Source organism: Oncorhynchus mykiss, chromosome 9 (assembly GCF_057628025.1).
Source record: "Oncorhynchus mykiss isolate SJ-2025 chromosome 9, ASM5762802v1, whole genome shotgun sequence".
Classification (NCBI taxonomy): Eukaryota; Metazoa; Chordata; class Actinopteri; order Salmoniformes; family Salmonidae; genus Oncorhynchus; species Oncorhynchus mykiss.
In genome coordinates, this window is record NC_143030.1 from 16,105,251 (window position 1) to 16,132,943 (window position 27,693).

The 27,693-nt window shown below is 42.1% G+C and overlaps 2 protein-coding genes across 3 annotated transcripts; one reads left to right on the top strand and one right to left on the bottom strand.

The window, feature by feature from the left end:
- The first annotated feature begins 3,536 nt into the window (after window positions 1-3,536).
- LOC149980781 (sterile alpha motif domain-containing protein 9-like) lies at window positions 3,537-12,092 on the top strand. The gene is made up of 2 exons (XM_090183591.1): window positions 3,537-3,590; window positions 6,428-12,092. Exon 2 carries the CDS (start codon window positions 6,532-6,534, stop codon window positions 8,866-8,868), a length of 2,337 nt encoding a protein of 778 aa, XP_090039717.1. The 5' UTR covers window positions 3,537-3,590; window positions 6,428-6,531; the 3' UTR covers window positions 8,869-12,092.
- On the bottom strand, window positions 9,664-27,692 carry LOC110531502 (uncharacterized). 2 transcript variants are annotated; one of them, XM_036989186.2, is made up of 5 exons: window positions 27,380-27,683; window positions 25,535-25,629; window positions 25,210-25,285; window positions 22,505-23,335; window positions 9,664-13,562 (listed from the first exon to the last, which is right to left on the bottom strand). In XM_036989186.2, exons 1-5 carry the CDS (start codon window positions 27,642-27,644, stop codon window positions 13,159-13,161), a joined length of 1,671 nt encoding a protein of 556 aa, XP_036845081.2. In that variant the 5' UTR covers window positions 27,645-27,683; the 3' UTR covers window positions 9,664-13,158. The 2 variants fall into 2 exon arrangements, with proteins under 2 accessions (XP_036845081.2, XP_036845082.2); XM_036989187.2 differs by lacking the exon at window positions 25,535-25,629 and having other exon boundaries at window positions 27,380-27,692.
- Between the last annotated feature and the right edge of the window lies 1 nt (window position 27,693).

Below are 27,693 nucleotides of genomic sequence, written 5' to 3' on the forward strand. Positions count from 1 at the left end.
TTTCTAAGCAAACAGCTGGAGGCAGGGCTTTCTCCTATAGAGCTCAATTTTTATGGAATGGTCTGCCTACCCATGTGAGAGACGCAGACTCTTAAAGGTCTCAACCTTTAAGTCTTTACTGAAGACTCATATCTTCAGTGGGTCATATGATTGAGTGTAGTCTGGCCCAGGAGTGTGAAGGTGAACGGAAAGGCTCTGGAGCAATGAACCGCCCTTGCTGTCTCTGCCGGGCCGGTTCCCCTCTTTCCACTGGGATTCTCTGCCTCTAACCCTATTACAGGGGCTGAGTCACTGGCTTACTGGTGCTCTTTCATGCCGTCCCTAGGAGGGGTCCGTCACTTGAGTGGGTTGAGTCACTGGTGTGATCTTCCTGTTTGGGTTGCCCCCCCCCCCCCTTGGGTTGTGCCGTGACGGAAGTCTTTGTGGGCTGTACTCGGCCTTGTCTCAGGATGGTAAGTTGGTGGTTGAAGATATCCCTCTAGTGGTGTGGGGGCTGTGCTTTGGCAAAGTGGGTGGGGTTATATCCTTCCTGTTTGGCCCTGTCCGGGGGTATCATCGGATGGGGCCACAGTGTCTTCTGACCCCTCCTGTCTCATAAATACTGGAGGCTGCTGCAGTAGTTTATGTGTCAGGGGGCTAGGGTCAGTTTGTTATATCTGGAGTACTTCTCCTGTCTTCTCTGGTGTCCTGTGTGAATTTAAGTATGCTCTCTCTCTTTCTCTCAGAGGACCTGAGCCCTAGGACCATGCCTCAGGACTACCTGGCATGATGACTCCTTGCTGTCCCCAGTCCACCTGGCCGTGCTGCTGCTCCAGTTTCAACTGTTCTGTCTGTGATTATTATTATTTGACCATGCTGGTCATTTATGAACATTTGAACATCTTGGCCATGTTCTGTTATAATCTCCACCTGGCACAGCCAGAAGAGGACTGGCCACCCCTCATAGCCTGGTTCTGCTCTAGGTTTCTTCCTAGGTTTTGGCCTTTCTAGGGAGTTTTTCCTAGCCACCGTGCTTCTACATCTGCATTGCTTGATGTTTGGGGTTTTAGCCTGGGTTTCTGTACAGCACTTTGAGATATCAGCTGATGTACGAAGGGCTATATAAATACATTTTATTTATTTATTTAAATATGTCACAATGGGGGATAATCTTCGAAGAGTCCATAAAAACATAGAATATACAATATTATAACAAATTGATCAGGACTATGACTATATGTTGTACCCTTGATAGGGCCGTGGAAGAGTCCAGTAAGATATACAGTCAGTAACTATTATTTCCTTGTTAGACATACATGTACCTTCATGCATTTCCTGTCATACTGCTGCACAGTCTACATTTCCTGTGATACTGCTGCACAGTCTACATTTCCTGTGATACTGCTCCACAGTCTACATTTCCTGTCATACTGCTGCACAGTCTACATTTCCTGTGATACTGCTACACAGTCTACATTTCCTGTCATACTGCTACACAGTCTACATTTCCTGTGACACTGCTGGACAGTCTACATTTCCTGTGATACTGCTGCACAGTCTACATTTCCTGTGATACTGTTGGACAGTCTACATTTCCTGTGATACTGCTACACAGTCTACACTTCCTGTGATACTGCTGGATAGTCTACATTTCCTGTGATACTGCTGCACAGTCTACATTTCCTGTGATACTGCTGCACAGTCTACATTTCCTGTGATACTGCTACACAGTCTACATTTCCTGTGATACTGCTGGACAGTCTACATTTCCTGTGATACTGCTACACAGTCTACATTTCCTGTGATACTGCTGGATAGTCTACATTTCCTGTGATACTGCTACACAGTCTACATTTCCTGTGATACTGCTACACAGTCTACATTTCCTGTGATACTGCTGGACAGTCTTCATTTCCTGTGATACTGCTGGACAGTCTACATATCCTGTGATACTGCTGGACAGACTACATTTCCTGTGATACTGCTACACAGTCTACATTTCCTGTGGCACTGCTGGACAGTCTACATTTCCTGTGATACTGCTGCACAGTCTACATTTCCTGTGATACTGCTGGACAGTCTACATTTCATGTGATACTGCTACACAGTCTACATTTCCTGTGATACTGCTGGACAGTCTACATTTCCTGTGATACTGCTGCACAGTCTACATTTCCTGTGATACTGCTGGACAGTCTACATTTCCTGTGATACTGCTACACAGTCTACATTTCATGCGATACTGCTACACAGTCTACATTTCCTGTGATACTGCTGGACAGTCTACATTTCCTGTGATACTGCTACACAGTCTACATTTCCTGTGATACTGCTACACAGTCTACATTTCCTGTGATACTGCTGGATAGTCTACATTTCCTGTGATACTGCTACACAGTCTACATTTCCTGTGATACTGCTGGACAGTCTTCATTTCCTGTGATACTGCTGGACAGTCTACATTTCCTGTCATACTGCTACACAGTCTACATTTCCTGTGGCACTGCTGGACAGTCTACATTTCCTGTGATACTGCTGCACAGTCTACATTTCCTTTGATACTGCTGGACAGTCTACATTTCCTGTGATACTGCTACACAGTCTACATTTCCTGTGATACTGCTGGATAGTCTACATTTCCTGTGATACTGCTGCACAGTCTACATTTCCTGTGATACTGCTGCACAGTCTACATTTCATGTGGTACTGCTGCACAGTCTACATTTCCTGTGATACTGCTGGACAGTCTACATTTCCTGTGATACTGCTACACAGTCTACATTTCCTGTGATACTGCTGGATAGTCAACATTTCCTGTGATACTGCTGGACAGTCTACATTTCCTGTGATACTGCTGGACAGTCTACATTTCCTGTGATACTGCTAGACAGTCTACATTTCCTGTGATACTGCTGGACAATCTACATTTCCTGTGATACTGCTGGACAGTCTACATTTCCTGTGATACTGCTGGACAGTCTACATTTCCTGTGATACTGCTGGACAGTCTACATTTCCTGTGATACTGCTGGACAGTCTACATTTCCTGTGATACTGCTGGACAGTCTACATTTCCTGTGATACTGCTGGACAGTCTACATTTCCTGTGATACTGCTGCACAGGTTACAGGAAAAACAAACAAAGCACCATTTAATTAAACCACCCCACCGGGGCGGTCCCCCAACTTATTTTCATTTACAGTGAAATGTAACTTAAGTTAACAATGACATCTTCATCACTGGCATCTAATCTGTCCAGTTCATCCAGTTTACCCTGGGAACCTGGCACGGACTGATGCATAGAGACTAAATACACAGGGGAAATAAACATCAACCTGAACCGGTTTGAATGTGGGTGGCTCAACTCAAATTTGACTATAAAAGGACACATCAAGGGTCATCCATTGTATTACAAGAACCAAGACAGGTAATAATTTTGCAACCTACTTTTATAAACCATTTAATGTATACAATACAAAGGCTGTACTTTTAGATGAACCGGATTTCAGATTAAAATTGATTGTTTCTCTGAAGTGTAAATGTGATATGTTTCTTTCCAGACTCGGCCGTGATTCCCACAAAAATATAGAACCTTCTTCAAACAGACAAAGGTAAGAGTAATGTCTATTTTCCATGGAATATTTTATCTTGGTAGGGAATATCAAATGTACTCATTGAAGTTAGTCAATCAATTCTGTGTGTTGTTGACTATGATTGACTAACTTTACACTCAAGGGAATTGGCCTATATGGACAGGGCCAAATTTCTAACCGAATCAATGTATTTATTTATTTGAGATGGACAATGCACATCAATTAACTTTTCTGTAAATGTGTCAGATTTTGTCAGCTGGCTAGTTTTCAGCTGTAGTCCCTGGGGAGATATATATATATAAAACATTTAAAAAAGCTCCCTAAACATTTCACATAACAGATCATAGGTTCTCAAAGTAGGGTCCGTGGACAGATAGCAAGAATATAACATATTTAAGAACATTTCTCTGCCCCATGACAAAATGTGTAGAATGGCAGGAAATTAGCTAGAAAACGGCAAAATTTTCTCTCCAATGGTAAGAGGCAAATGTTCCTTGCCTGGGCCCTAAGACACGGTTCGTCCGGCCATGCTCCGCCAATGTCATATTAAAACTCCTTGTTACAAAAGTTAAATTACACGTGAAAAAGAAATTACAAGAAAACCTAATAGAAAAAACAACAAACCAGCCAGAAAGTTAACAAGTATCTACAACCCTGCTGCAAATAACATGTCATACTAAATATCCTGAATAATGGAAAGGGATATAGCGTTGTGTCTTGCAGAATAACCTATCGGACCGCTTATCTATGTGCTCAGTTGTAGACTCATGTCTAGCTGCATTTCTCCAGTCCCATCCCTCAGCAGTTTACCAAAACAGCAGAAAGGTGAACACTTTGTTATTGTTCAAACTGAAGGTTGTCCCTTTAATTGTTCAATTCTTAATATATGATGTAACGACAAACACAGCGATTACTGGAAGGAAATTAAAGTAGAGTCACACGATCCTTTACAAATCCGTCAAGACAGCGATCATGAGAAAGTGTTTAAAGTTTTAAATAAGCTTGTGAATTTTATTAAATGTATCTACAATATATCACAAAATTGAGTATACCCCTCACATTTTTGTAAATGTTTGAGTATATCTTTTCATGTGACAACACTGAAGAAATTACTCTGGTGAACTCCATGCCCAAGAGGGTTAAGGCAGTGCTGGAAAATGATGGTGGCCACATAAAATATTGACACTTTGGGCCCAATTTGGACATTTTCACTTAGGGGTGTACTCACTTTTGTTGCCAGTGGTTTAGACATTAATGGCTGTGTGTTGAGTTATTTTGAGGGGACAGCAAATTTACACTGTTATACAAGCTGTACACTCACTACTTTACATTGTAGCAAAGTGTCATTTCTTCAGTGTTGTCAAATGAAAAGATATACTCAAATATTTACAAAAATGTGAGGGTGTACTCACTTTTGTGATATACTGTCCCCTGTTATATCTTAATGTAATAGCAATACAATGTTCAGATTATCATCAATGACTCATCAACAGCTCTAACAAGTTATCAACCACAGAACATCCTGTATGCATTACCATGGTAACATTTGAAAGGGAACACTTTTGGGATTATGGGGAAATTATCAGAACAAATATGAGGACACAACAGATTACCTGAATCCAAACTTTACACTTTTGACTTTGTGCAGTTTACATTTACGGGTTCATAGGGTTGGTTCCTGCATGTATCATCAAGTATCAATTTAGATAAACATATTTCTCAGAAAGTGATTAGCTCAGTTGATAGAGTCACCGATTAGATTACTTCCCAATCTTAGTTTTAAGAAGAAGTATTCTTGAATTAAGGTCAGAACTCAGCTTCTGAATGTCATGGAGACAAACCAAAATATAGAGTGGTAAGTGCATCGAAGGATTGCCTCATCAATTTCATGTAAAAATTATATGCATTAAAATCCCAGCTCTCATTTACAGCTTGTTTCTAGCTAAAGCGTTTCCCACGGGGGACCAGTATGAACATTTATGCAATCACTACTGTAAGTCACTCTGGATAAGAGCGTCTGCTAAATGACTAACATGTAAATGTAAAGGCCTTTCAGAGTTATGCATCGTTATAGGTCGCTTTATATAAACGGGATTGATTTTTCCATTTCAAAATCTAGCAAGCGGTATACTTTTGACCTTTTTCTTGAACAAGGGGTATAGCAAACTCCCTTAATGAATGTTTCAGAACACATTGCATCCTATTGATTTACATAATTCCTCTCACTCAGACACCAAATGTGCAAAAGTAACCCAAATGGCTGGAAGAATAGGGGCATCTTCTTGTTGCTGGGGTGCTCCTGCATAAAACTTCTGACAATTATATCCCATTAATAATTGTAAAGCGGAATCCCAGAACTTGTATACTATGTTACAGTTCATCCCCTGCTTTCCGATTTAGTGCTTATCAGTAACCAAATCTGCCATTTTGATCTCATTTGAGTGTAAAGGGTTAATTAGTAGTAGTACTCAATGTGTCAGCAACTGTATCAGTTATACTGTGCAGATGAAGGTCAGATGGAATATAAACAGTAGTTCTTTATACTGGTCATGTTTATGTATCTAAATCAGTACTTACAGATATGTACTATTAACCTGTTGGGCTATGTTCCTATTCTTTCCTACCATTTGCATTGAAAGCCAACTAAGACCATGTTGAATATCTTGAATGAAAGCTCAACAGTTTTAATGAAACATCAAATACATTTCTAACAAACTCTTAATTTTCATTATAAATGTATATGATGTCAATCAGACATTTCAGCATAGATGAATGCAATATTAAGTCATTACTAATGGGCTCTTGAATAGCTGAATAGCGTAATAAAAAAAATGCAATCCTTCTCTTCCCTACAGGATCTATCAGCATTCACTTTTATTACAACTCCCGAACCTACACAAAACTGGCATAGAAGAAAAACCCGTATTCACATTTCAAGCTGGGATAAACAAACATCCTCATGGCAACCGATAGAACACCAACCCTGCCTAATGCCTATGGTGGTAATATTCCATACCAATGTGACTCCCTATCACTTTTGGATGTCTTGTGTGAGAATGAGTTTGAGGGGGACACAATCAACCAAACAGATGCAGCCATGGCACAGGTCAACTTTTACAAGGGAGCGCCACCTCAATGGCTGAATTTCTACATGGCTGAACGAGAAGCAGCTGTGGATTCAACCTTCATAAAGAGGGATGGATACAGTAATTTAAAAAAGCTGATTCAAAGTAAGCGAAAAAGTCCTCGCAGCATTGCCATTTTCAAGCTTTTGCACGAGCCAAGCAGTGGGGGGTCCACCCTAGCCATGCAGGTGCTCTGGGACATGAGGAAAAAGCATAGGTGTGCAGTCTTAAAAGAATCAACGGGGGCAAACAGCACCGCTATCGCCGACCAAGTAATAAACCTTTTCAAGGCAGGAGATTCACAAAACACTGTGCTCCTCTTGCTTGAGGATGAGAACATGGCGGATTGCCTGATGAGAGAAATTGCAGAGAGAAAGATTACGTCGAAAGTTCCTGTACTCATCATGTTAAACTGTGTGCGTAAGTCTTTTATCGCGGAACATGACGATCCAACAACCAGAATTTCAGTGATCCTTAGAAGACAGCTCTCTGAAGAAGAGAAAGACAAATTCAGAAATAAGCTAGATGTGATCCGTAAGCGCTATGCAGACCAGCATACCAAGTTCCATGGTTTCAACATAATGTGTGGAAATTTCAGTAAAACATACATCCAGGATAGTGTTAAGGCTTGTGTTAATAAACATTTGGTGAAGCCCCAAAACCTGCTCCTTCCATTTTTGTCATTGCTAAATTTCTACGTCCCTGGATCCTACCTTCTAGAGTCTGAATGTGCGGAATTCCCTGATGCAAGGTCTCAAGACTTTGAAAGTAGAATGCACCCTTTCAATGACCTCATAGTCACTTTCTCCGGACAAGAGGAAGACGATAAACGTGTCCGGATGAAGCATCCAATGATAGCTGATCAGTGTGTCAAGTTACTGGCTATGTCCCGTGTGACCAGGGGTGACACAACAAGAAACTTCTTGAAGTACTTTTGTAAGGCAGAGGTGCCGCAACATTTGGTGCCCGTCATCAAAGACATGCTAACAAAGAGGGAAATCACAGAAGCAAAAGCACTAGTGGACGAACAGCAGAACGCAGAAGAGGAAACACAGGATTCCTTTTCCAAACTGATTCAAGATATAAAGAAGTATGAAGGATTAGGCATGTGTGAACACATTCTGAAAGAAGCAGTGGATAAGTTTGGGGCAAATCCTTTTTTCCCTCAAGCTCTAGCACGCCTCTACTACATTGAAATTCAAAACTACGAAAAAGCTGAATATTGTGCTTTAAAGGCTAAAGAGAGGGCTCCCAACAATTCCTTCATCGCAGATACTCTTGGGCAAGTTCACAAGGGCAATTTAAGAAAGAAAATAGGACACACACCGTGTCCACCTGCATGTGAGATTTTGGAAATAGCAGGAAAGGCTATAATCGCTTTCAAAGAAGAGGAGAAGGCTGCAGAAAAAGAAGTGGAACTAGAATCAAATAGTTTCAATAACAGGGGAAGCTTTGGCTATCTACAAGTGGCTAACTATCTTTTTGAGGCACTCACAACGTGTGATAATAGGTGGAAAGACATTCTCACAGGGAAAAAGCAAACTCCCTACATAGCTGATGATTTCCCCAGAGGAAAACTCAATGAGTATTTGCCTCTCATTGCACAACTCAAAGACGGAGTGAAGAAAAGGTATGAGTTCTTTGAAAAGTACCTGACTTACTCAAAGCCCAAAATAGGAAAAGAGGAACCAGGGTACTTCCATGATGATGTTATCGGTTGCTACCAGAAATACACTGGAATGATGCCAATCAGCTTTCCTGGACTGCTCTCATGTCTTGATCAAAAGAGAATTGATCCTAACCTGCAGTGGATGGAACAGCACTACAGAACAATCAATGGTGAAAAAAGGTCAGATGCCCAAGCTACTCAAAACTACATTCTTGTCAACATCCTTCTGAGCCAAAGGGGAGTAAGACGTCAAACGAGAACCATACCTCTACAAACCTTACAAGACATGCTAAAGAAATATGTCAGTGAACAGATTGACCAACCCACTGAATTTCATCTCTTGGCTTTGATGTTGTTTTGGCCTGAGGGTAGGGCCACCCACAACTTTCCCTATGAACAAACAATTGATCTCCTGAGAGGGTCCTTTGTGTGGGACCTCAGTATGTACTTCCGCTCCAGGTACCTGTTCCATTGTTCCTACTCGGAAAGGGTCAGGGTTTAAGCAGACTGGTCCACAAATCAAGAGTGGACATTCTGATCATGAATAACCGTTCCCCAAAGCAGAAGAACAGAAAACTGGGTAAACTGTGGAGCAGTGGAAAGATATGGGAACTTGAAGCAATCAAGGATCGTTTACTTAGGATCAGGGGCGTGGTCGAACAGTATGAAATATTCCTGAACATTGCAGACAACAGAATCAAGATTTTCCCGGATCAATTGGCCAGCATTCGGAATCCTGGACCAGTTTCGTTCTACCTTGGCTTCAACATCGGAGGACCCGTGGCCTTCAACATCAAGTATGAGGCCAAGTGAAACATTAACATCTGAGAAAAATCTCAAAGTCAGTCTTCCATGTTAGACATCCAAACAGTAGAGTCTAACCCACTGTATATATTTCGGCAAGACAAAATAATTAAAGTGACATGTAAGGGGAAGTTGTGAACATGTTATTGTAATATCTTTGAAATGTTGACATGAATGTGTTTATACTGTATTATGTGATCTTGAAATGTGATAACTACAGCACATTAAAGCACTGCATTGTAAAAAAGAAAAGGGCCAGTAGGTAGCCCAGCTATCTGAAGGGCTGCGGTGTTCAGATCCTGACAACAATTCCCTACTGTTGGGTCCTTGAGCAAGGCCCTAACCCCACTACATGCTTTCTACGTAGAAACGCTGCACTGCAACTGTGTGTATGAGATGTGTCCTATCTGAGGGAGTTGAGCAATCAGAGGACAAATGTTCACTGTAACACGAACAATAAAGTTGCATTGTATGTGTAATCAATCACAGCATAGACCCACCATTTCATTTAATGTGTAAAAGAACAATGTACGGTTTGATATGAACAGCTGACGTGACACTCATAATATTACCAATAAAAGTACTTCAATTAAATAAACCAGTTATTTTGCATACTTTACTCCAATATCTGATGTCCATGGTGCAACAAAACAACACAATTACAAGTCCATATACAGTGCATTGCAAAGTATTCAGACCACTTGGATTGACACATTTTAATGTTAATATTTTATCAATGTATTTTACCTTTTTTTTTTTACACCGACAGATTGTTGACTAAAAAAATAAAAAAAGACAAATCTATTTTAAGTCCACTTTGTAACACAATGTGATGAAATCAAAGGGGTCTGAATACTTTTGCACGGCACTGCATCATGCATGAATCTGTGGGAGAAACAAAAATATAGCAAATGATAACAGAATAATTATGATCAAATGAAAGTAAAGACAGTCAGTGTCCAAACATCCTCCTGACAGAACAATTAAATATTACTCCAAGAACTTCCTTCCACCAAAGAGTACACATGAACATGTATTTGGGTTCAATCACTTCAACAGAAAACATTGGCATCCGCAGATGGTGTTAGTGTATTTGTCTGAAAGAGACATTTAGTATGCTAGCTAGTAACTACACTACAGCATAGTACAATAAGTACAATATAATATGATCTGCCTAGGTAGGGTCAGGAGTGCTTCAAACATGTGGTTTGACCAGAGGAGTATATTACAAAGTAGGATCAAAGCCAGCTAACTTTGATAAAACCAGAAATAACTATTTTATCATTCATAAAAGAACTTAGATATGCATTTTTGGTTGTCGAGTTAAGTAGACCATGCTCATCTTTCAATTTTTGTTTTGTTATTTCAGAATATTTAGGCAAGTTAGCAGGTTTACTCCTTGAGCCTGTATTGTAGTATAGCCCTCTGGACATCTAGGGCCCAGAATGTTTTCCTGGTCAGGGGAAACTGCCACAGTACCTAGGGGAATATAAATGTCATACTCCGAGTACTCTGTAACAAAACCAATTGTAGGAGAAGGTCAGAGTGGAGGGACCTCTGGCTTTCTCAACCAATGGAATTGAGAATCTCACATGGTGTTCTATAACATTACCAGTGTGAGTACAACGAGGTGTGTTATCCATTGTTGTAAGGACCATAGTGTTCATAGTTATAGGTCAGCCATCTTAGGAAGATGCATGCAAAACACTAGTTTCTAATTCAAGACAACTGGGAACAAGGTGAAATCATGACATCAGTGATCTTAAAGGTCGGTTCTAAAAAGAACACCGGGATCCCGACTTGGAATACCGTAAAAAAAAAAACTGACATGGAAAATTTGTTTTGATCACAATTTCCCAGTTGTCTTGAACGCACTGATGTCTGACATTTCCGATCTCCCAATCGGCATAAGGCTTGGAGTATGCAACAGCCAGGCAGGAAAGACCTTTTCTCAACATCCTGGCTCATCATTCACTGTGTCAACAGCATCCCGCTCTAACCTTTCTCTCACATACACACTTTGTTTTCAAAGTCTGTCAGCAAGTTGTTTTCCTGTGTACAATATGAAACATCTAAATGGATCTAACATGTTTTGAAGGATGGATCTACAACATATTGAAGGACTTTACACATGGTCATAGCTTTACAGTTGAAGTCGGAAGTTTACATACACTTAGGTTGGAATCATTAAAACTTGTTTTTAAACCACTCCACAAATTTCTTGTTAACAAACTAGCTTTGGCAAGTTAGTTAGGACATCTACTTTTGTGCAAGTAATTTTTCCAACAATTGTTTACAAACATATAATTCACTGTATCACAATTCCAGTGGGTCAGAAGTTAACATACACTAAGTTGACTGTGCATTTAAAAAGCTTGGAAAATTCAAGAAAATGACATTATGGCTTTAGAAGCTTCTGCTAGGCTAATTGACACCATTTGAGTCAATTGGAGGTGCACCTGTGGATGTATTTCAAGGCCTACCTTCAAACAACTCAGGGCCTCTTTGCTTGACATCATGGGAAATTCAAAAGAAAATCGGCCAAGACCTCAGGACATTTTTTTTTTTTTTTAGATCTTCACAAGTCTGGTTCATTCTTGGGAGCAATTTCCAAACGCCTGACGGTACCACGTTTATCTGTACAAACAATAGTACGCAAGTATAAACACCATAGGACCATGCAGCCATCATACCGCTCAGGAAGGAGATGCTTTCTGTCTCCTAGAGATGAACGTGCTTTGTTGAAAAAAGTGCAAATCAATCCCAGAACAACAGCAAAGGACCCTGTGAAGATGCTGGAGGAAACCGGTGCAAAAGCATCTATATTCACAGTAAAACGAGTCCTATATTGACATAACCTGAAAGGCCGTTCAGGAAGGAAAAAGTCACTGCTCCAAAACCGCCATGTAAAAAAGCCAGACTACGGTTTGCAACTGCACATGGTGACAAAGATCGTACACTTTGGAGAAATGTCCTCTGGTCTGATGAAACAAAAATAGAACTGTTTGAACATAATGACCATTGTTATGTTTGGAGGAAAAAGGGAGGCTGGCAAGCCGAAGAGCACCATTCCAACCGCGAAGCACAGGGGGGTGACAGCATCATGTTGAGGGGGTGCTTTGCAGCAGCAGGGACTGGTGCACTTCACAAAATAGATAGCATCATGAGGCAGGAACAGTATGTGGATATATTGAAGCAACAGCAAGACAGTCAGGAAGTTAAAGCTCGGCTGCAAATGGGTCTTCCAAATGGACAGTGACCCCAAGCATACTTACAAAGTTGAGGCAAAATGGCTTAAGATAAAGTCAAGGTATTGGAGTGGCCATCACAAAGCCCTGACCTCAATCCTATAGAAAGTGTGTGGGCAGAACTGAAAATGCGTGTATGAGCAAGGAGGCCTCCAAACCTGACTCAGTTACACCAGCTCTTTCAAGAGGAATGGGCCAAAATTCACCCAATTTATTGTGGGAAGCTAGTGGAAGGCTACCCGAAACGTTTGACCCAAGTTAACCAATTTAAAAAGGCAAAGCTACCAAATACTAATTGAGTGTATTTAAACTTCTGACCCACTGGGATTGTGATGAAATAAACAGCTGAAATATATCACTCTACTATTATTGACATTTCACATTCTTAAAATAAAGTGGTGATCCTAACTGACCTAAGACAGGGACTTTTTTTTACTAGGATTCAATCTCAGGAATTGTGAAAAACTGAGTTGAAATTCATTTGGTTAAGGTGTATGTAAACTTCCGACTTCAACCGTAGTTGTAGATCTCTAGATAACATGAAGGCCGCCTACACTGCATCCCACTCAAGTATTCTATCCAGAATCTTCTACTATTTCAGTCTTTCACTATATTGGGGTGGTCTTTCACCTCAATGTCTTTATGTCTGGATATCATGTGTCAAGTTCTTCCGCCCCTTGCTCCCAGAGGGAGCAATATAAGACAAAAGTAGTGTACTACAAAAGGGAATTGGACTTGTTCTAACGGTTAAGACATCGGCCAGGGTGTGGGTGTGCGGTGGCCATGTGTGTCTTTAAGTTCTTTAGCACCCTGTATTTTTTCCTACAGAGGGTGCAGCCGAAGGGTTTCTCCCCTGTGTGAAACCTCATGTGGGTCGTCAGTTTCCTGTTGCACCGGAACTGCTTCCCGCAGTCTTTACAGTGGTACGGTTTCTCCCCCGTGTGGGCCCTCTGGTGGTGCTTCAGATTCTTCCGGAGCGAGAACGCCCGGTGACACTGGGAGCAGCAGTACGGTTTCTCTCCGGTGTGGATTAAACGGCGGTGCCACCTCAGCTTCCGTTTCCGGTAGAAGATCTTGCCACAGTCCCAGCAGATGCGCAGGCGACGGTGGCAGTGTCCCACCAGCCGCAAGTCCTCAAGCTTCACTGGGGAGAATGAGATAAAATAGGATAATGAATGCAAGACTCCAGTAATTTCGCACAACTCCCAGAAAAGTGGGAAAAGTGGGAAACCTGGCAAATTTGGGAAAGTTACCAGAATTTTGCGCCCCTGGATAAGATAAAACAGGACAAACTATCCACTGGGGTAAAACTGGGGCGGCAGGTAGCTTTGTGGTTAGAGCGTAGGGCCAGTAAGGTTTGCTGATTCGAATCCCCAAGCTAACAAGGTAAAAAAAATGTGTCATTCTGCCCCTGAACAAGGCAATTAACCCACTGTTCCCCGGGTAGGTGTCATTGTAAATAAGAATTTGTTCCTAACTGACTTGCCTAGCTAAATAAAATAAAAACTATACATACAGGTCCTTCAGAAAGTATTTATATCCCATTTTGTTGTGTTTCAGTCTTCATTAGATTAAGTCAAAACTGTATCTCGGTCACTCAGGAACATTCACTGTGTTAATGGTAAGCAGCTCCAGTGAAGATTTGGCCTTGTGTTTAAGGTTATCGTGCTGAAAGATTAACTCATCTCCTGTTGTCTGGTGTAAAGCTAACAACCAGTTTTTCCCTCTAGTCTTTTGTCTGTGCTTAGCGCTATTACATTTATTATTTTAACCCTTTCACACGTAGCATCACAAGGGTGTGATCGTTCTACAGTGGTCCCTGAAGCGTACGATCACACCCGTGTGATTAGAACACTCATTTAGAATGCTCCTTTAGAACGGCAGTTTCGAATGAGGCAACCATCAGCGTTTGAGCTGGCCACACTTTTTTCAGAAACTATTTACACAAACAAAGTCTTTACAAAGTTATGTCCAGAGTGTCAGCAGTTTATTTTTGGATGCATTGTTCAGATATTCACAGAAGTAAATATAGCATAACACAATCAACCTAACCGGAAAAATGTAGGCTACATTTGTCCTAGCGTTGAGGAAAGATTGACCCAACACAAGCAGTCATCATGAAACAAGCCCAAGTACTTAAATTACAGGCACACCCAAGTATTTGCCTTGTTGCAAACAGGATGCATCTTTTGAAACATTTTTGTTCTGTACAGGCTTCCTTTTCACTCTGTCAAATAGATTAGTATTGTGTAGTAACTACAATGTTGTTGATCCATCCTCAGTTCTCATATCCAAACTATTCAACTTGGTTTTAACCTGTTATGGCTGCGATCCCCGTACAGGGATCATCATCAGGGGAAATTTCAGAGTGACAACTAAAAATACATCGTAACATTAGACATTCTTGAAAATGCAAGTAAGTGTCTTACACCCTTCAAAAGATTAGAATATTGGTAATCAAACTACTAAACTACACATTCGCATCTGAAGGTAAAATTATGACTTACATTCTGATATCTTGCTCTTATTTCTCTTCCTGAGGGTCCCAGTGATCAAATAAAGTGCCGTTTCCTTTGATAAAATCAATTTTTAGTCTAAATCGAAACATTTTGTGAACCGTTTGTGCCGTGAATTCCATCTATACATTTTTTACGGAGCATTAGATGTAATTACACACCGTAAACAATCATTTATCTAGTCATGGTTGGTTTCAGTGCATTCCTCTGGATGTTTGCAACACAGCCAAACGTCATTGTTTTTTGCGGGGAGTATTGACCGAAGTGAACTGATTTGAAGACAACGAGCAATTACTACCTTGCGCACCAATAATTTTAGCTAAACTTCATTGATTGACTATATTTCCGCCCAATGACCACTGATCTTCTTGAAACCTAGCTGGGCAGACAGCCAATGAGCTGAGGTAAACGCCAGTATGTAATAGTTTTGGGTTGGACCACCATTCCTTGTTTGCAATCGCACGCGTAACGAACTCCATTCTCGCCTTGACGATCAGAGGAGTTGCTGTGAGGTTTGTTACGCGCAGCTGTATTTCAGAAAGTTGTATTTTCAACGATTTCATTGAAGATATCACGGCGAATAAATCAGGAAAAGCGAAGTTAAAGTCTAAAGTGAAAGTGAGAGATTTTTTGTTTGAGGAATCTGAGTGTTATGATTCAAACAGGAACTGGAAGAGCCGTTTCTGCAAAACTCCTGGACAGTCTGTGGTGCAACGTGGCGTTGGTGGATGGAGCGAGACATGATGTCCCAGATGTGCTCAATTGGATTCAGGTCTGGGGAACGTGCAGGCTAGCATCAATGCCTTCCTCTTGTAGGAACTGCTGACACACTCCAGCCACATACGGTCTAGCATTGTCTTGCATTAGGAGGAACCCAGGGCCAACCGCACCAGCATATGGTCTCACAAGGGGTCTGAGGATCTCATCTCGGTACCTAATGGCAGTCAGGCTACCTCTGGCGAGCACATGGAGGGCTGTGCGGCCCCCCAAAGAAATGCCACCCCACACCATGACTGACCCACCGCCAAACCAGTCATGCTGGAGGATGTTGCAGGCAGCAGAACGTTCTCCACGGCGTCTCCAGACTCTGTCACATGTGCTCAGTGTGAACCTGCTTTCATCTGTAAAGAGCACAGGACGCCAGTGGCGAATTTGCCAATCTTTGTGTTTTCTGGCAAATGCCAAGCGTCCTGCACGGTGTTGGGCTGTAAGCACAACCCCTACCTGTGGACGTCGGGCCCTCATACCACCCTCATGGAGTCTGTTTCTGACCGTTTGAGCAGACACATGCACATTTGTGGCCTGCTGGAGGTCATTTTGCAGGGCTCTGGCAGTGCTCCTCCTTGCACAAAGGCGGAGGTAGCGGTCCTGCTGCTGGGTTGTTGCCCTCCTACGGCCTCCTCCACGTCTCCTGATGTACTGGCCAGTCTCCTGGTAGCGCCTCCATGCTCTGGACACTACGCTGACAGACACAGCAAACCTTCTTGCCACAGCTCGCATTGATCTTCCATCCTGGATGAGCTGCACTACCTGAGCCACTTGTGTGGGTTGTAGACTCCGTCTCATGCTACCACTAGAGTGAAAGCAGCATTCAAAAGTGACCAAAACATCAGCCAGGAAGCATAGGAACTGAGAAGTGGTCTGTGGTCACCACCTGCATAACCACTCCTTTATTGGGGGTGTCTTGCTAATTGCCTATAATTTCCACCTGTTGTCTATTCCATTTGCACAACAGCATGTGAAATGTATTGTCAATCAGTGTTTTGCTTCCTAAGTGGACAGTTTGATTTCACAGAAGTGTGATTGACTTGGTGTTACATTGTTTAAGTGTTCCCTTTATTTTTTTGAGCAGTATATATGTTTTTCATGTCAGATTACATTTATTTTTTTTATTCAAATGGAATGGAGTAGAACAGCAAACACACACATGGCCACTGCGCCTGCTACTCCTCTCCATTTCCATATGAAATATCCATTGGCTGCTGTTCAGGGGAGGGCAGGACCACAACATTGGCCGGCGTTGAATGGAACAGCACTTCACCTTAGTGACTGTTCCCTCTGCTCTATACAATACATATGTTTATTTTATGTGATGATAAAAGGCTCATACAATATTTTTTTTAAAATGTTTTCTTTCACAGTGATAGCGACTCCGACTGGGAGCCCCCGGTGCCAAGCTGCCCGCTCTACCTGTGCCCCCAGTGGTGTTCATATGCCACAGTTCATTACAGCAGGCATGACTGTGCCTCAGGGCCAAAAGAGCACAGCAGAGGCATCATTGTGTTCTGTGTCGCATGAACTGCACCACTTGTTCAGTTTCTCTGCGCTTTACATCAGAAAGAGACTGCTATGGGACATGGCACAGGCAGCAAAATACTGTGACGAGGACTTTCAAAGGGTGTACTGTTTTAAAAAAATAAAAAAAGTAAAACATTTGTGTGTGTGTTAGAATTGCTTTTTGATATGTTGTATATAGTTATTTGCACTGTTGTATATAGTTATAGGTCATTTCACCAATTTGGCCACTTGGGTACATTTGGGCAACTTGTGTGGGACACCTGGGTGACTTCATGCTAAATGTCATGTAGCTCACCCATTCCTGAAGTTATCAGTCTGAAACTTTGCACACCTACAGTTGCCTCTTGTGTTATCCATCAAAATGATCTCCAGCATCCTGACTGTGTGGCTATTCTATGTACATGTGAAAGATGATACTACAACAATAAAAAACAGAAAACGTATGCTCTTTCTTTCTCTTTTCTTCCACCAGATCTACTGTGTTATATTCTCCTACATTCAATTAACATTTCCACAAACTTCAGAATGTTTCCATTCAAATGATACCAAGAATATGTATATCCTTGCCTCTGGGGCTGAGCTACAGGCAGTTAGATTTGGGTATGTCTTCAGGCGGAAATTGAGAACAAAGGGATATAGCCATAACAGGTTATTAACAGCTCCTAGCAGAGTTGTGCGTTTCTCTTCAATTGTTTTATCCATTTCAATAAAATCATTTTCCAGCTGGTCAACAATTTGTTATTAAACCAATAGAACATGTATTCAAGGTTTGCAGTTCTTGACACAAACCTGTGCACCTACTACCATATCCTGTTCAAACACACTGAAGTCTCGTCTTGCCCATTCACCCTCTGAATGACACACATGCACAATACATGTTAACTAATTATTTTAAAGTGTCTAGACCTCTCCTCCCCTTTATCTACACTGACTTTAAGTGGATTTAACAAATGACATCAATAAGGGATCATAGTATTCCCCTGGTTAGTCTGTCATGGAAAGAGCAGTTGTTTAATGGTTTGTATGCTCCGTGCCATAAAAGTATTCACACCCATTCACTTATTCCACATTTTGTTATAGCATGAATTTTATTAAATAGATTAAAAAATAAAGTCAAAGTGAACTCCAAAAGACAAGCTGAAATATCTTGAGTCAAGTATTTAAGGGAATACCCTAGCTCCCCTAATTTCTACTGAATGTGTAAGCTGCTCACCTGTACATTCTCTGACTCCTTTTAGAAGCAAGAATTACTTTGTACCTCCAGCCAATCACAAGCACTATTGAGACATTGCAGACTGGTTAAAAAAGATGTTGGTAATCTCCTTAACATGTCCTTCCATAATTTACCTTAGGATGAATAATCTTTGCTTTACAATCTGATACCTCAAGTCCTTATTCATCCTGCTGATAAGGGTGGGTCAGTTGTACTCATGGACTGGACATCTTATGTAAATTACTGTCATAGACAACTGCTTGACAACACCTTTTACAAGAAACGCAGAAGTGACCCCACTTCCCAATTCCAGAACATGATCTACCACTGTCCTAGATAGGCAAGTTCTGGTCAAATCACCAAAATAAGAACAACCTTTTGTCCATTCAACATCCTAAAATTGCCACTTTCTATACTTTGTCAAAATTACACAAGAATGTTACAAAAACCTCCAGGGCGCCCTATTGTACAGGCTTTGATGCAGTAACGGCTCCCTTATCAACTTTATTTTATAGACCACTCGCAGAACAGCTCCCCCCCTTTGTAAAGGACACTAGTAGTATGATCTATATTATTGAATCTCTTGATCCTCTCTATGATAACACTTTGTTAGTAGTTACTTTTTGATGTGGGGTCGTTATACACAAATATTCCACACGAGGGCGGTATTGAAGCGATGAATTTTGAATGTTCTTCTACAACGTGACCCTAATGAAATACCTTCCAGTGAATGCACTGTAACATTGGCTGAAATAGTACTCACACACGTTTCTAAAGGATTTCTTTATTCAGACGAAGGGTACTGCTATGGGACCCCATATGGCTCCTAACTACGCTAATTTGTCTGTGGGTTACATGGAAACAGTCCATTTTCAATCCCTTCAAAAATGTCAACGTACCATTTCCAAATAATAATGTTAGAAATTAGAACACTTTTTGTTCTATGGAGGGGTGATGCAAAATAGAGCCAGGCATTCCATGCTTCTCATCTCTTGTTCTGAGCACCTGATATTTACTATGCAACCTGACACACGTGAAATCAATTTCCTTGATCTTATGATTGTGTGATAATGTTCCATACACTGATCTTTACAGGAAACCTACTGACCGTAACAGTTTGTTGAGGGCTGATCGTTGTCACCCGCTTCCCTTGAAAAAAAGTTTGACCTATAGCCAATTGTCGAATCAAAAGAATTTGCAATAGAACTGTCAGATTGAGACAGAAATATGGCCGAGACGCAAAGAACACTCAAGGAGAGGGGGTACAAAAAACGTTATTCTAAACAAGGAGACATCTTTCAAGGATAGTATCGCAAAAATAAGCATTCTAACTACCTACTACTATTCAATGTGTGCTCTGAACAAATTAAGGGAATTGTTCAAACATTGGCACATTCTAAGATCCGATGACAGTATCCGTAATGTGTTTTTGGACCCTCCATTGGTTGGAATCTCACAGGGCAGAAATCTCAGATCAATTGGTAAACTGATTGACCACCCCCAAAATATCCCTTCGCAACATCTATTTGCACCTCTACCAGATGGAAACTAAAAGTGTAATAGCTGCACTCAATGCAATGGCACTTGCAAATGTAGATCCTGCAAACACCCAAACAGGAAAATAGATCCCAATGAAAGGTGTTATGTGCACCACTAAGGCAGTATTTTTGTACATAATGCTTCTGCAACCGTCTCTTACGGCAGAAAAGAGCTTCTGGATATCAGGACAGCGATCACTCACCTCAGATTAGACAAAGATTCTTCTACAACAACCAAGACGCACAGGACATTCTCCAAACACCCGGCAGGGTCGACATCCCCGTTATTTGCAAGAGGAAACGACGCAGGTACAGAGGACAAAGAGCCGGATGCCTCGTCAGGACCCGCAGAAGGCGAGTGGGAAAGCTGCACCACATCAGTCACTGGCTTTATCAATAAGGGCACCGAGGACATCATCCCCACAGTGACTGTACGTACATACCCCAACCAGAAGCCATGGATTACAGGCAACACTCACACTGAGCTAAAGGGTAGAGCTACTGCTTTCAAGGTGCTGGACTAACCCGGAAGCTTACAAGAAATACTGCTATGCCCTGTGACGAACCGTCAAACAGGCAAAGCGTCAATACAGGGCTAAGATTGAATCATACTACACTGGCTCCGACACTCGTCTTGTGGCAGGGCTCACTAACTATTACAGAATACAAAAAGGGAAGCACAGCCACGAGCTGCCCAGTGACACGAGCCTAACAGACTAGCTAAATCACTTCTATGTTTGCTTCGAGGCAAGCAACACTGTGGCATGCATGAGAGCGTCAGCTGATCCGGACGACTGATCACGCTCTCCGTAGCAGACGTGAGAAAGACCTTTAAATAGGTCAACATACACAGGGCTGTGGGACCAGACGGATGACCAGGACGTGCTCCAGGCATGTGCTGACCAACTGGCAAGTGTCTTCACTGACATTTTCAACATGTCCCTGATTGAGTCTGTAATACCAACATGTTTCAAGCAGACCACCCTAGTCCCTGTGCCCAAGAACACAAAGGCAACCTGCCTAAATTACCACAGATCCGTAGCACTCAAGTCCTTAGCCATGAAGTGCTTTGAAAGGTTGGTAATGGCTTACATCAACACCATTATCCCAGAAACCCTAGACCCACTCCAATTTGCATACCACCCAACAGATCCACAGATGATGCAATCTGTTGCACTCCACTGCCCTTTCCCACCTGGACAAAAGGGACACTTATGCGAGAATGCTATTCATTGACTCCAGCTCAGCGTTCAACACCATAGTACCCTCAAAGCTCATCGCAGGTGGTGAGGGTAGGTAGCAACACATCTGCCATGCTGATCCTCAACACTGGAGCTCCCAAGGGACAGCCTATAGGGAAGGAGGTCAGATACCTGACCAGGTGGTGCCAGAATAACAACCTATCCCTTAACGTAACCAAGACTTAAGGAGATGATTGTGGACTACAGGAAAAGGAGGACAGCGCACACCGCCATTCTCATCAAAAGGGCTGTAGTGAAGCAGGTTGAGAGCTTCAAATTCCTTGGTGTCCACATCAACAAACTAGAATGATCCAAACACAACAAGACAGTCGTGAAGAGGGCACGACAAAGAGTATTCCCCCTTAGGAAACTAAAAAGATTTTGCATGGGTCCTGAGATCCTCAAAAGGTTCAACAGCTGCACCATCGAGAGCAACCTGACCGGTTGCGTTACTGCCTGGTACGGCAATTGCTCGGCCTCCGACCGCTAGGCACTACAGAGGGTAGTGCGTACGGCCCAGGCTAAGCTGCCTGCCATAAAGGACCTCTACACCAGGAGGAAGTCCCTAAAAATTGTCAAAGACCCCAACCATAGACTGTTCTCTCTACTACCGCATGGCAAGCAGTACCAGAGTGCCAAGTCTAGGAAAAAAAGTATTCTCAACAGTTTTTACCCCCAAACAATAAGACTCCTGAACAGGTAATCAAATGGCTACCCGGACTATTTGCATTGTGCACTTTGACACTTCAAACTAGTGACCCACAGCGTTTGTCATGATACCCTGATGAAGACAGCTTCTGTTGAAACGTTGGTTATTACATTATTGCATCTAGGCTCCTAGAATGTACAGCTCTGTTTCTTTTTCAAAAACTGCAAACACAGTAGCGTTCATGCTCAGTTTCCTGTGTGTATCAAGAATGGTCCACCATCCAAAAAACATCCAGACAACTTGACAACTGTGGGAAACAAGAATCAACATGGGTCAGCATCCCTGTGGACTGCTTTCGACACCTTGTAGAGTCCATGCCCCAACAAATTGAGGCTGTTTTGAGGGCAAAAGGGGGTGCAACTCAATATTAGGATTGTGTTTAACGTTTGGTATACTCAGTGTATATTGCACAAATGAGAAAGGAGTTTCCTTCTCAATTCTTTGCATCCTCACCGCCTTCTCAAAACGCATTGGAAAAGGTCAGAGGAGGCTTGGACTTCCTCCTCCAATATGGTTGAGGAGGCGAGGAGATTAGATTCAAGGAATTGAGAGTTACAGCATGGGTAAATACCTGAACAGGTTCTCATCTGCTTCTCCAGCTCATGGGGTAGTGGTGGGGGAGTGGAGGGGGGGAGGGGAGAGCGGTGAGGTGATATGGAGGAGGTGGCTTGAAGTGCTGTGGAAGTGGTGTCACAGCCTTTTCTGCTTCTGGTCCCGCTCAACACTGGTCCCCCTCGGTCTCGCTGCTCTTCCTTTGCTGCTGGGTTTAGTATAATGCTTGCTTGTGTGGCCACATGTACATTGGGGTTTACATGGGTGAGAATCGGCTCTTGTAGCATGCTTAGTTGTGTTGTTGCTGTAATGTCATTGTACCGTTGTGTACTTGGTTGTGCAGTATGCCGGACCAGCTCAATCTCCTCCTTGACTTCCGGTTGTCCCAAGCTTCCTAGTGGCTCTTCTTTGAGAGCAGCACCACTGATGTCATAGTCAGTGAGTGCTTCCAGGTGTCCCACAGGTGTTCTAAGCATGGGTTCTGTATCTATAATCCTAAGGGTGTTGGCTGGCTGTTGTTCCGAATCCACCGGCGTGCTGATGGCAATGGGAACAGGCTCCAGTTTCCCCCTTTCTAATTCCACTTTTTTTTCTGGGCTGACTGAGATAGGAAGAGGAAATAGAAGCCATTTCAGGGGCACTGGATGTGGGGCCTGGGAAGAACCCACCTGCACCTCCTGTTCAGTCAGTCTGTCTGTCGGGGAGTTAAACAATACGGTGTCATTTGAACACAGTGACAGGGTGGTGGTGGCACTGTTTTCAGTGTGTATGCAGTGGGGGTCCGAGACCTCTGAGGATGTCGATGGTTCAAATGTCAATTCAGAGACAAGACATTCATACTCTTGACTCTCTGGAACAAACAAAGAAACATACTGTTGGCCTCGTAACATTCATCTTTTTCATATCAGTGAGAAACAAAGCACAAATATTGCCCTCCAAATGCACTTAATACAGAAACCTATACAGTGCATTCAGAAAGTATTCAGACCCCTTGACTTTTCCCACATTTTGTTACGTTACAGCCTTATTTCAAGATGAATTACATTTATTAAAAAAATATATTAAAAAAGATTACATTTACAAAAGTATGACTCTACAAGCTTGGCACACCTGTATTTAGGAAGTTTCTCCCATTCTTCTCTGCAGGTCTCTCAAGCTGACGGGTTGGACGAGGTGAGTTGCAGTACATGTTCAATTGGGTTTGAGTCCGGGCTCTGGCTGTGCCACTCAAGGATATTCAGAGACATGTCCCGAAGCCACTCCTGCTTTGTCTTGGCTGTGTGGTTAGGGTCATTGTCCTGTTGGAAGGTGAACTTTTGCCCCAGTCTGCTCTGGAGCAGATTCATCAAGGATCTCTGTACTTTGCTCCATTCATCTTTCCCTAGATCCTGGCTGTTCTCCCAGTCTCTGCCACTTAAAAAAGAAAAGGGCATGATGCTGCCACCACCAAAGCTTTACCGTAGGGATGGTGGGAGGGTTCCTCCAGACGTACTGCTTGTCATTCAGGAAAAATAATTCAATCTTGGCTTCAGACCTGAGAATCTTGTTTCTCATGGTCTGACAGTCCTGTAACTCCAAGCAGGCTGTCATATGCATTTTACTGAGGAGTGGCTTCAGTCTGGCCACTATTATAAAGGACTGATTGGTGGAGTGGTGCAGAGGTTGTTGTCCTTCTGGAAGATTCTCCCAGAACTCTGGAGCTCTGTCAGAGTGACCATCAGGTTATTGGTCACCTTCCTGGCCAAGGCCCTTCTCTCTCCCCCCCCCCCCGATTGGCCAGCTCTAGGAATAGTCTTGGTGGTTCCAAACTTCTTCCATTTAAAAATGGTGGGGGCCACTGCGTTCTTGGGCACCCTTCCCCAGATCTGTGCCTCGACACAATCCTGTCTCAGACGATTCCTTCATCCCCATGGCTTGGTTTTTGCTCTGACATGCAATGTCAACTGTGGGACCTTATATAGACAGGTGTGTGCCTTTCCAAATCATGTCCAGTCAATTGAATTTACCACAGGTGGACTGCGATCGAGTTGTAGAAACAGCTCGAGGATGAGGAATGGAAACAGGATGCACTGGAGCGCAATTTCAAGTCTCATAGCAAAGGATCAGGATACTTATGTAAATAAGGTTTTTCATTTATGAGAAATAGATTGAGGAAAAATATTAATTTAATACATTTTAGAAAAAGGCTGTAACGTAACAAAATGTGGGGAAAGGGGTCTGAATTCTTTCCGAATGCACTGTAGATGATTGTTGTTTCACACTGACTGCACTATGAATGTCCCAATGGCAAACATGCATAAAGATGGAAGAATTCAGATATGTCGTCATCGTTTTAGCACTATCCAGTGAGTTGGTAAACTACGTTGCGTGACATGGTTCGATAAATATCTGAATAATCTACCTTTTGCGGCAATTAGGAAAAAACCTCAAGATAGAATTGGGATCATGTGCTAATGAACATACAAATAAATTATAAGGAGTGTGATGTATACTAGGGCAAACTTAGCCAAACGAGTCATTTGTGGTAAGTGCATGAGGGCCATCATCTTTATGCATCTCTACTACAGGGACAATAAAGGCATGACTTAAATTCTCTTTCCATCCACTACTCCGTCATTTCAATAACTCAAATCCAACGCATTTGAGCAGTTGTCACAAAGTGCTTTACGGTTAACAAGCCTAAACCCCCAAATAGCAAGCAATCCACTTGTCTGGTCCACTTACTTTGCATGCTTTTCCCAATACTGTCACCCTCCTCGAAGACACCAACCTTCACCACCTCCCAGTCCATGTCCAATCTCTACAGGCATAACAATGAATATACTGTTTACTTACATTAGCATTTAGATACTGCTACAGAAGGAAACAACTGACACTGAACATTATAGGGGCCATTAAGTCAAATGGTCCACTAAAAGAGAGGCTGTGTTTCACACACAATCCAGAGCATTCTTAACACAGAACTAGAATGTGCAGAACGGGATTCCCCATTCATGTCAATGATGCTGTTCCGTTTCATTCATTCTCTCTTTTATTTTAACCATCTCACCTCATATTTAAGATTAACGTGCATGTCTTCACCATCATCACGCCTTGGCATAGCAACAGAGCCACTGGGGACCTCACCACTATCATGTCGAGTTGCTAGGGTCAACACAACAGAGGATGAACCACACATACATAGAGATTTATTTTTTATTTTTTTTACAAAAAAAACATACTTTTCCGTTAAAGAAAGGTCTGGAATACTAAGGAGGCAACAAATAATTAGTCTACATTCTGGAATACAAAGGGAGCAGAAGTTCGAACTAGCTAGAGATGTAACACCTGTTGTAGCTGCAGGGCCAGTCCTTGCTGTTCTGCCACCCTAGCTGAGACCCCCCAAAAAATGCGAAACTAGCATAGTCCCAGTAAGCAAAATTACGTTGAAAAGACACTTAAAAAAACATATTCCCCGGACATTAACGTTATGTTAAATTTAGGTTCTGAGTGGCATTTTCCAGGATGTTGCAATCAGGCTCATTTTTGGTTCTTGGTTCTTAATGAAAGTGTGTCAAAGTGTTACTTGAAATTGCATTTTATGAACGCCCATCTATGTGTTAAGCCCAGTGTTGCCAACTCCCCAGTAAGGACTAGAGGTCGACCGATTATGATTTTTTTCAACGCCGATACCGATTATTGGAGGACCAAAAAAGCAGATACCGATTAAATCGGACAACTTTTATTAATTTATAATAATGACAATTACAACAATACTGAATGAACACTTAATTTAACTTAATATAATATAGCAATAAAAACCAATGTAGACTCAAGTAAATAATGAAACGTGTTCAACTTGGTTTAAATAATGCAAAAACAAAGTGTTGGAGAAGTAAAAGTGCAATATGTGCTATGTAAGAAAGCTAACATTTCAGTTCCTTGCTCAGAACATGAGAACATGAAAGCGGGTGGTTCCTTTTAATTAACATGAGTCTTCAATATTCCCAGGTAAGAGGTTTTAGGTTGTAGTTATTATAGGAATTATAGGACTATTTCCCCATATACCATTTGTATTTCATTAACCTTTGACTATTGGCACTTTAGTATTGATTTAATATAGCTTCCGTTCCCCTCCTCACTCCTCCCTGGGCTCGAACCAGGAACACAGCCACCCTCGAAGCAGCGTTACCCATGCAGAGCAAGGGAAACAACAGTCAGTTACTTCGTTTTTTATTTTATTTAATTAATTTTAACCTTATGGTCCACTTAGGAGCCTACAACAACTCACAATAAAACATGCATTTTGTTTTTGTATAGAAACTACATTAACAATCTAAATAGATTAAAAAGAGAAAATAGAAAAAAGTAAATGGCAATGTGAGAAAATTATGGTAACTTGTCTGGCCCTAATTCAGGATAAAAACAATTCTCTTTTTTAAAACGTAAACCAGGGCGGGATAAACCAGGGGCTGTTTCCCCGCATTCATTTGCAGTCTGGACGTGGAGGAGTGAATATCTCCTGTTTTGACTGGGCCGCCGGTGAGTGCTTTGGGACGGGGGTGCGGTCCACAACAGCACCAGCTGCTCGTTGAGAAGAGTAAGAACGATACGTGCGTTCACGTCAGAGTCTCAAAGTCTCCAATAACACCAGAAAAAGTCCCTAGATTTGTCGCTAGTCGCTTTTTAAAACATTTTTCGCTAGAGGGGTCTGAATACTCGCTAAATATAGCGACAATGTCGCTAAATTGGCAACACCGGTTAAGCCTACCGTTTGGAAACCACACAAAAAGACGTATATGGTCTGTACCATGTGCAGCCTTATTCTACAGCCCATTAATTCAACTAACGCTGAGACTTCCTGGCAATGTTACATTAGGCCTACTTTAAAATAACGTATGTTAAAGTTACTCACCACGTGGTGTCACTTCAGTGGTTTCCAGTGTGTATGTGCATATTGCCATTTCCAATGCATTCTTCAGTCTGCATGCCTGCACGGCCTCTATGGTGTGGTCTCCGGCGCGAAGAGCAACGGGTAATACTGTATTCTGGATAGTTGCGTTACCCGAAGTGCCTTGGAAAACATGCGTTATCTCCGATACGGCGACATTTAACAGAATATCCAAAACCATTTTAACCTGTGTTTTAAAAGTGTTCACGAAGTCTTCGCGTTCCTCCATAACTGACCAGTTAGTGGAGTTTGGATTACAAATGGGAAGAAATTCTGCG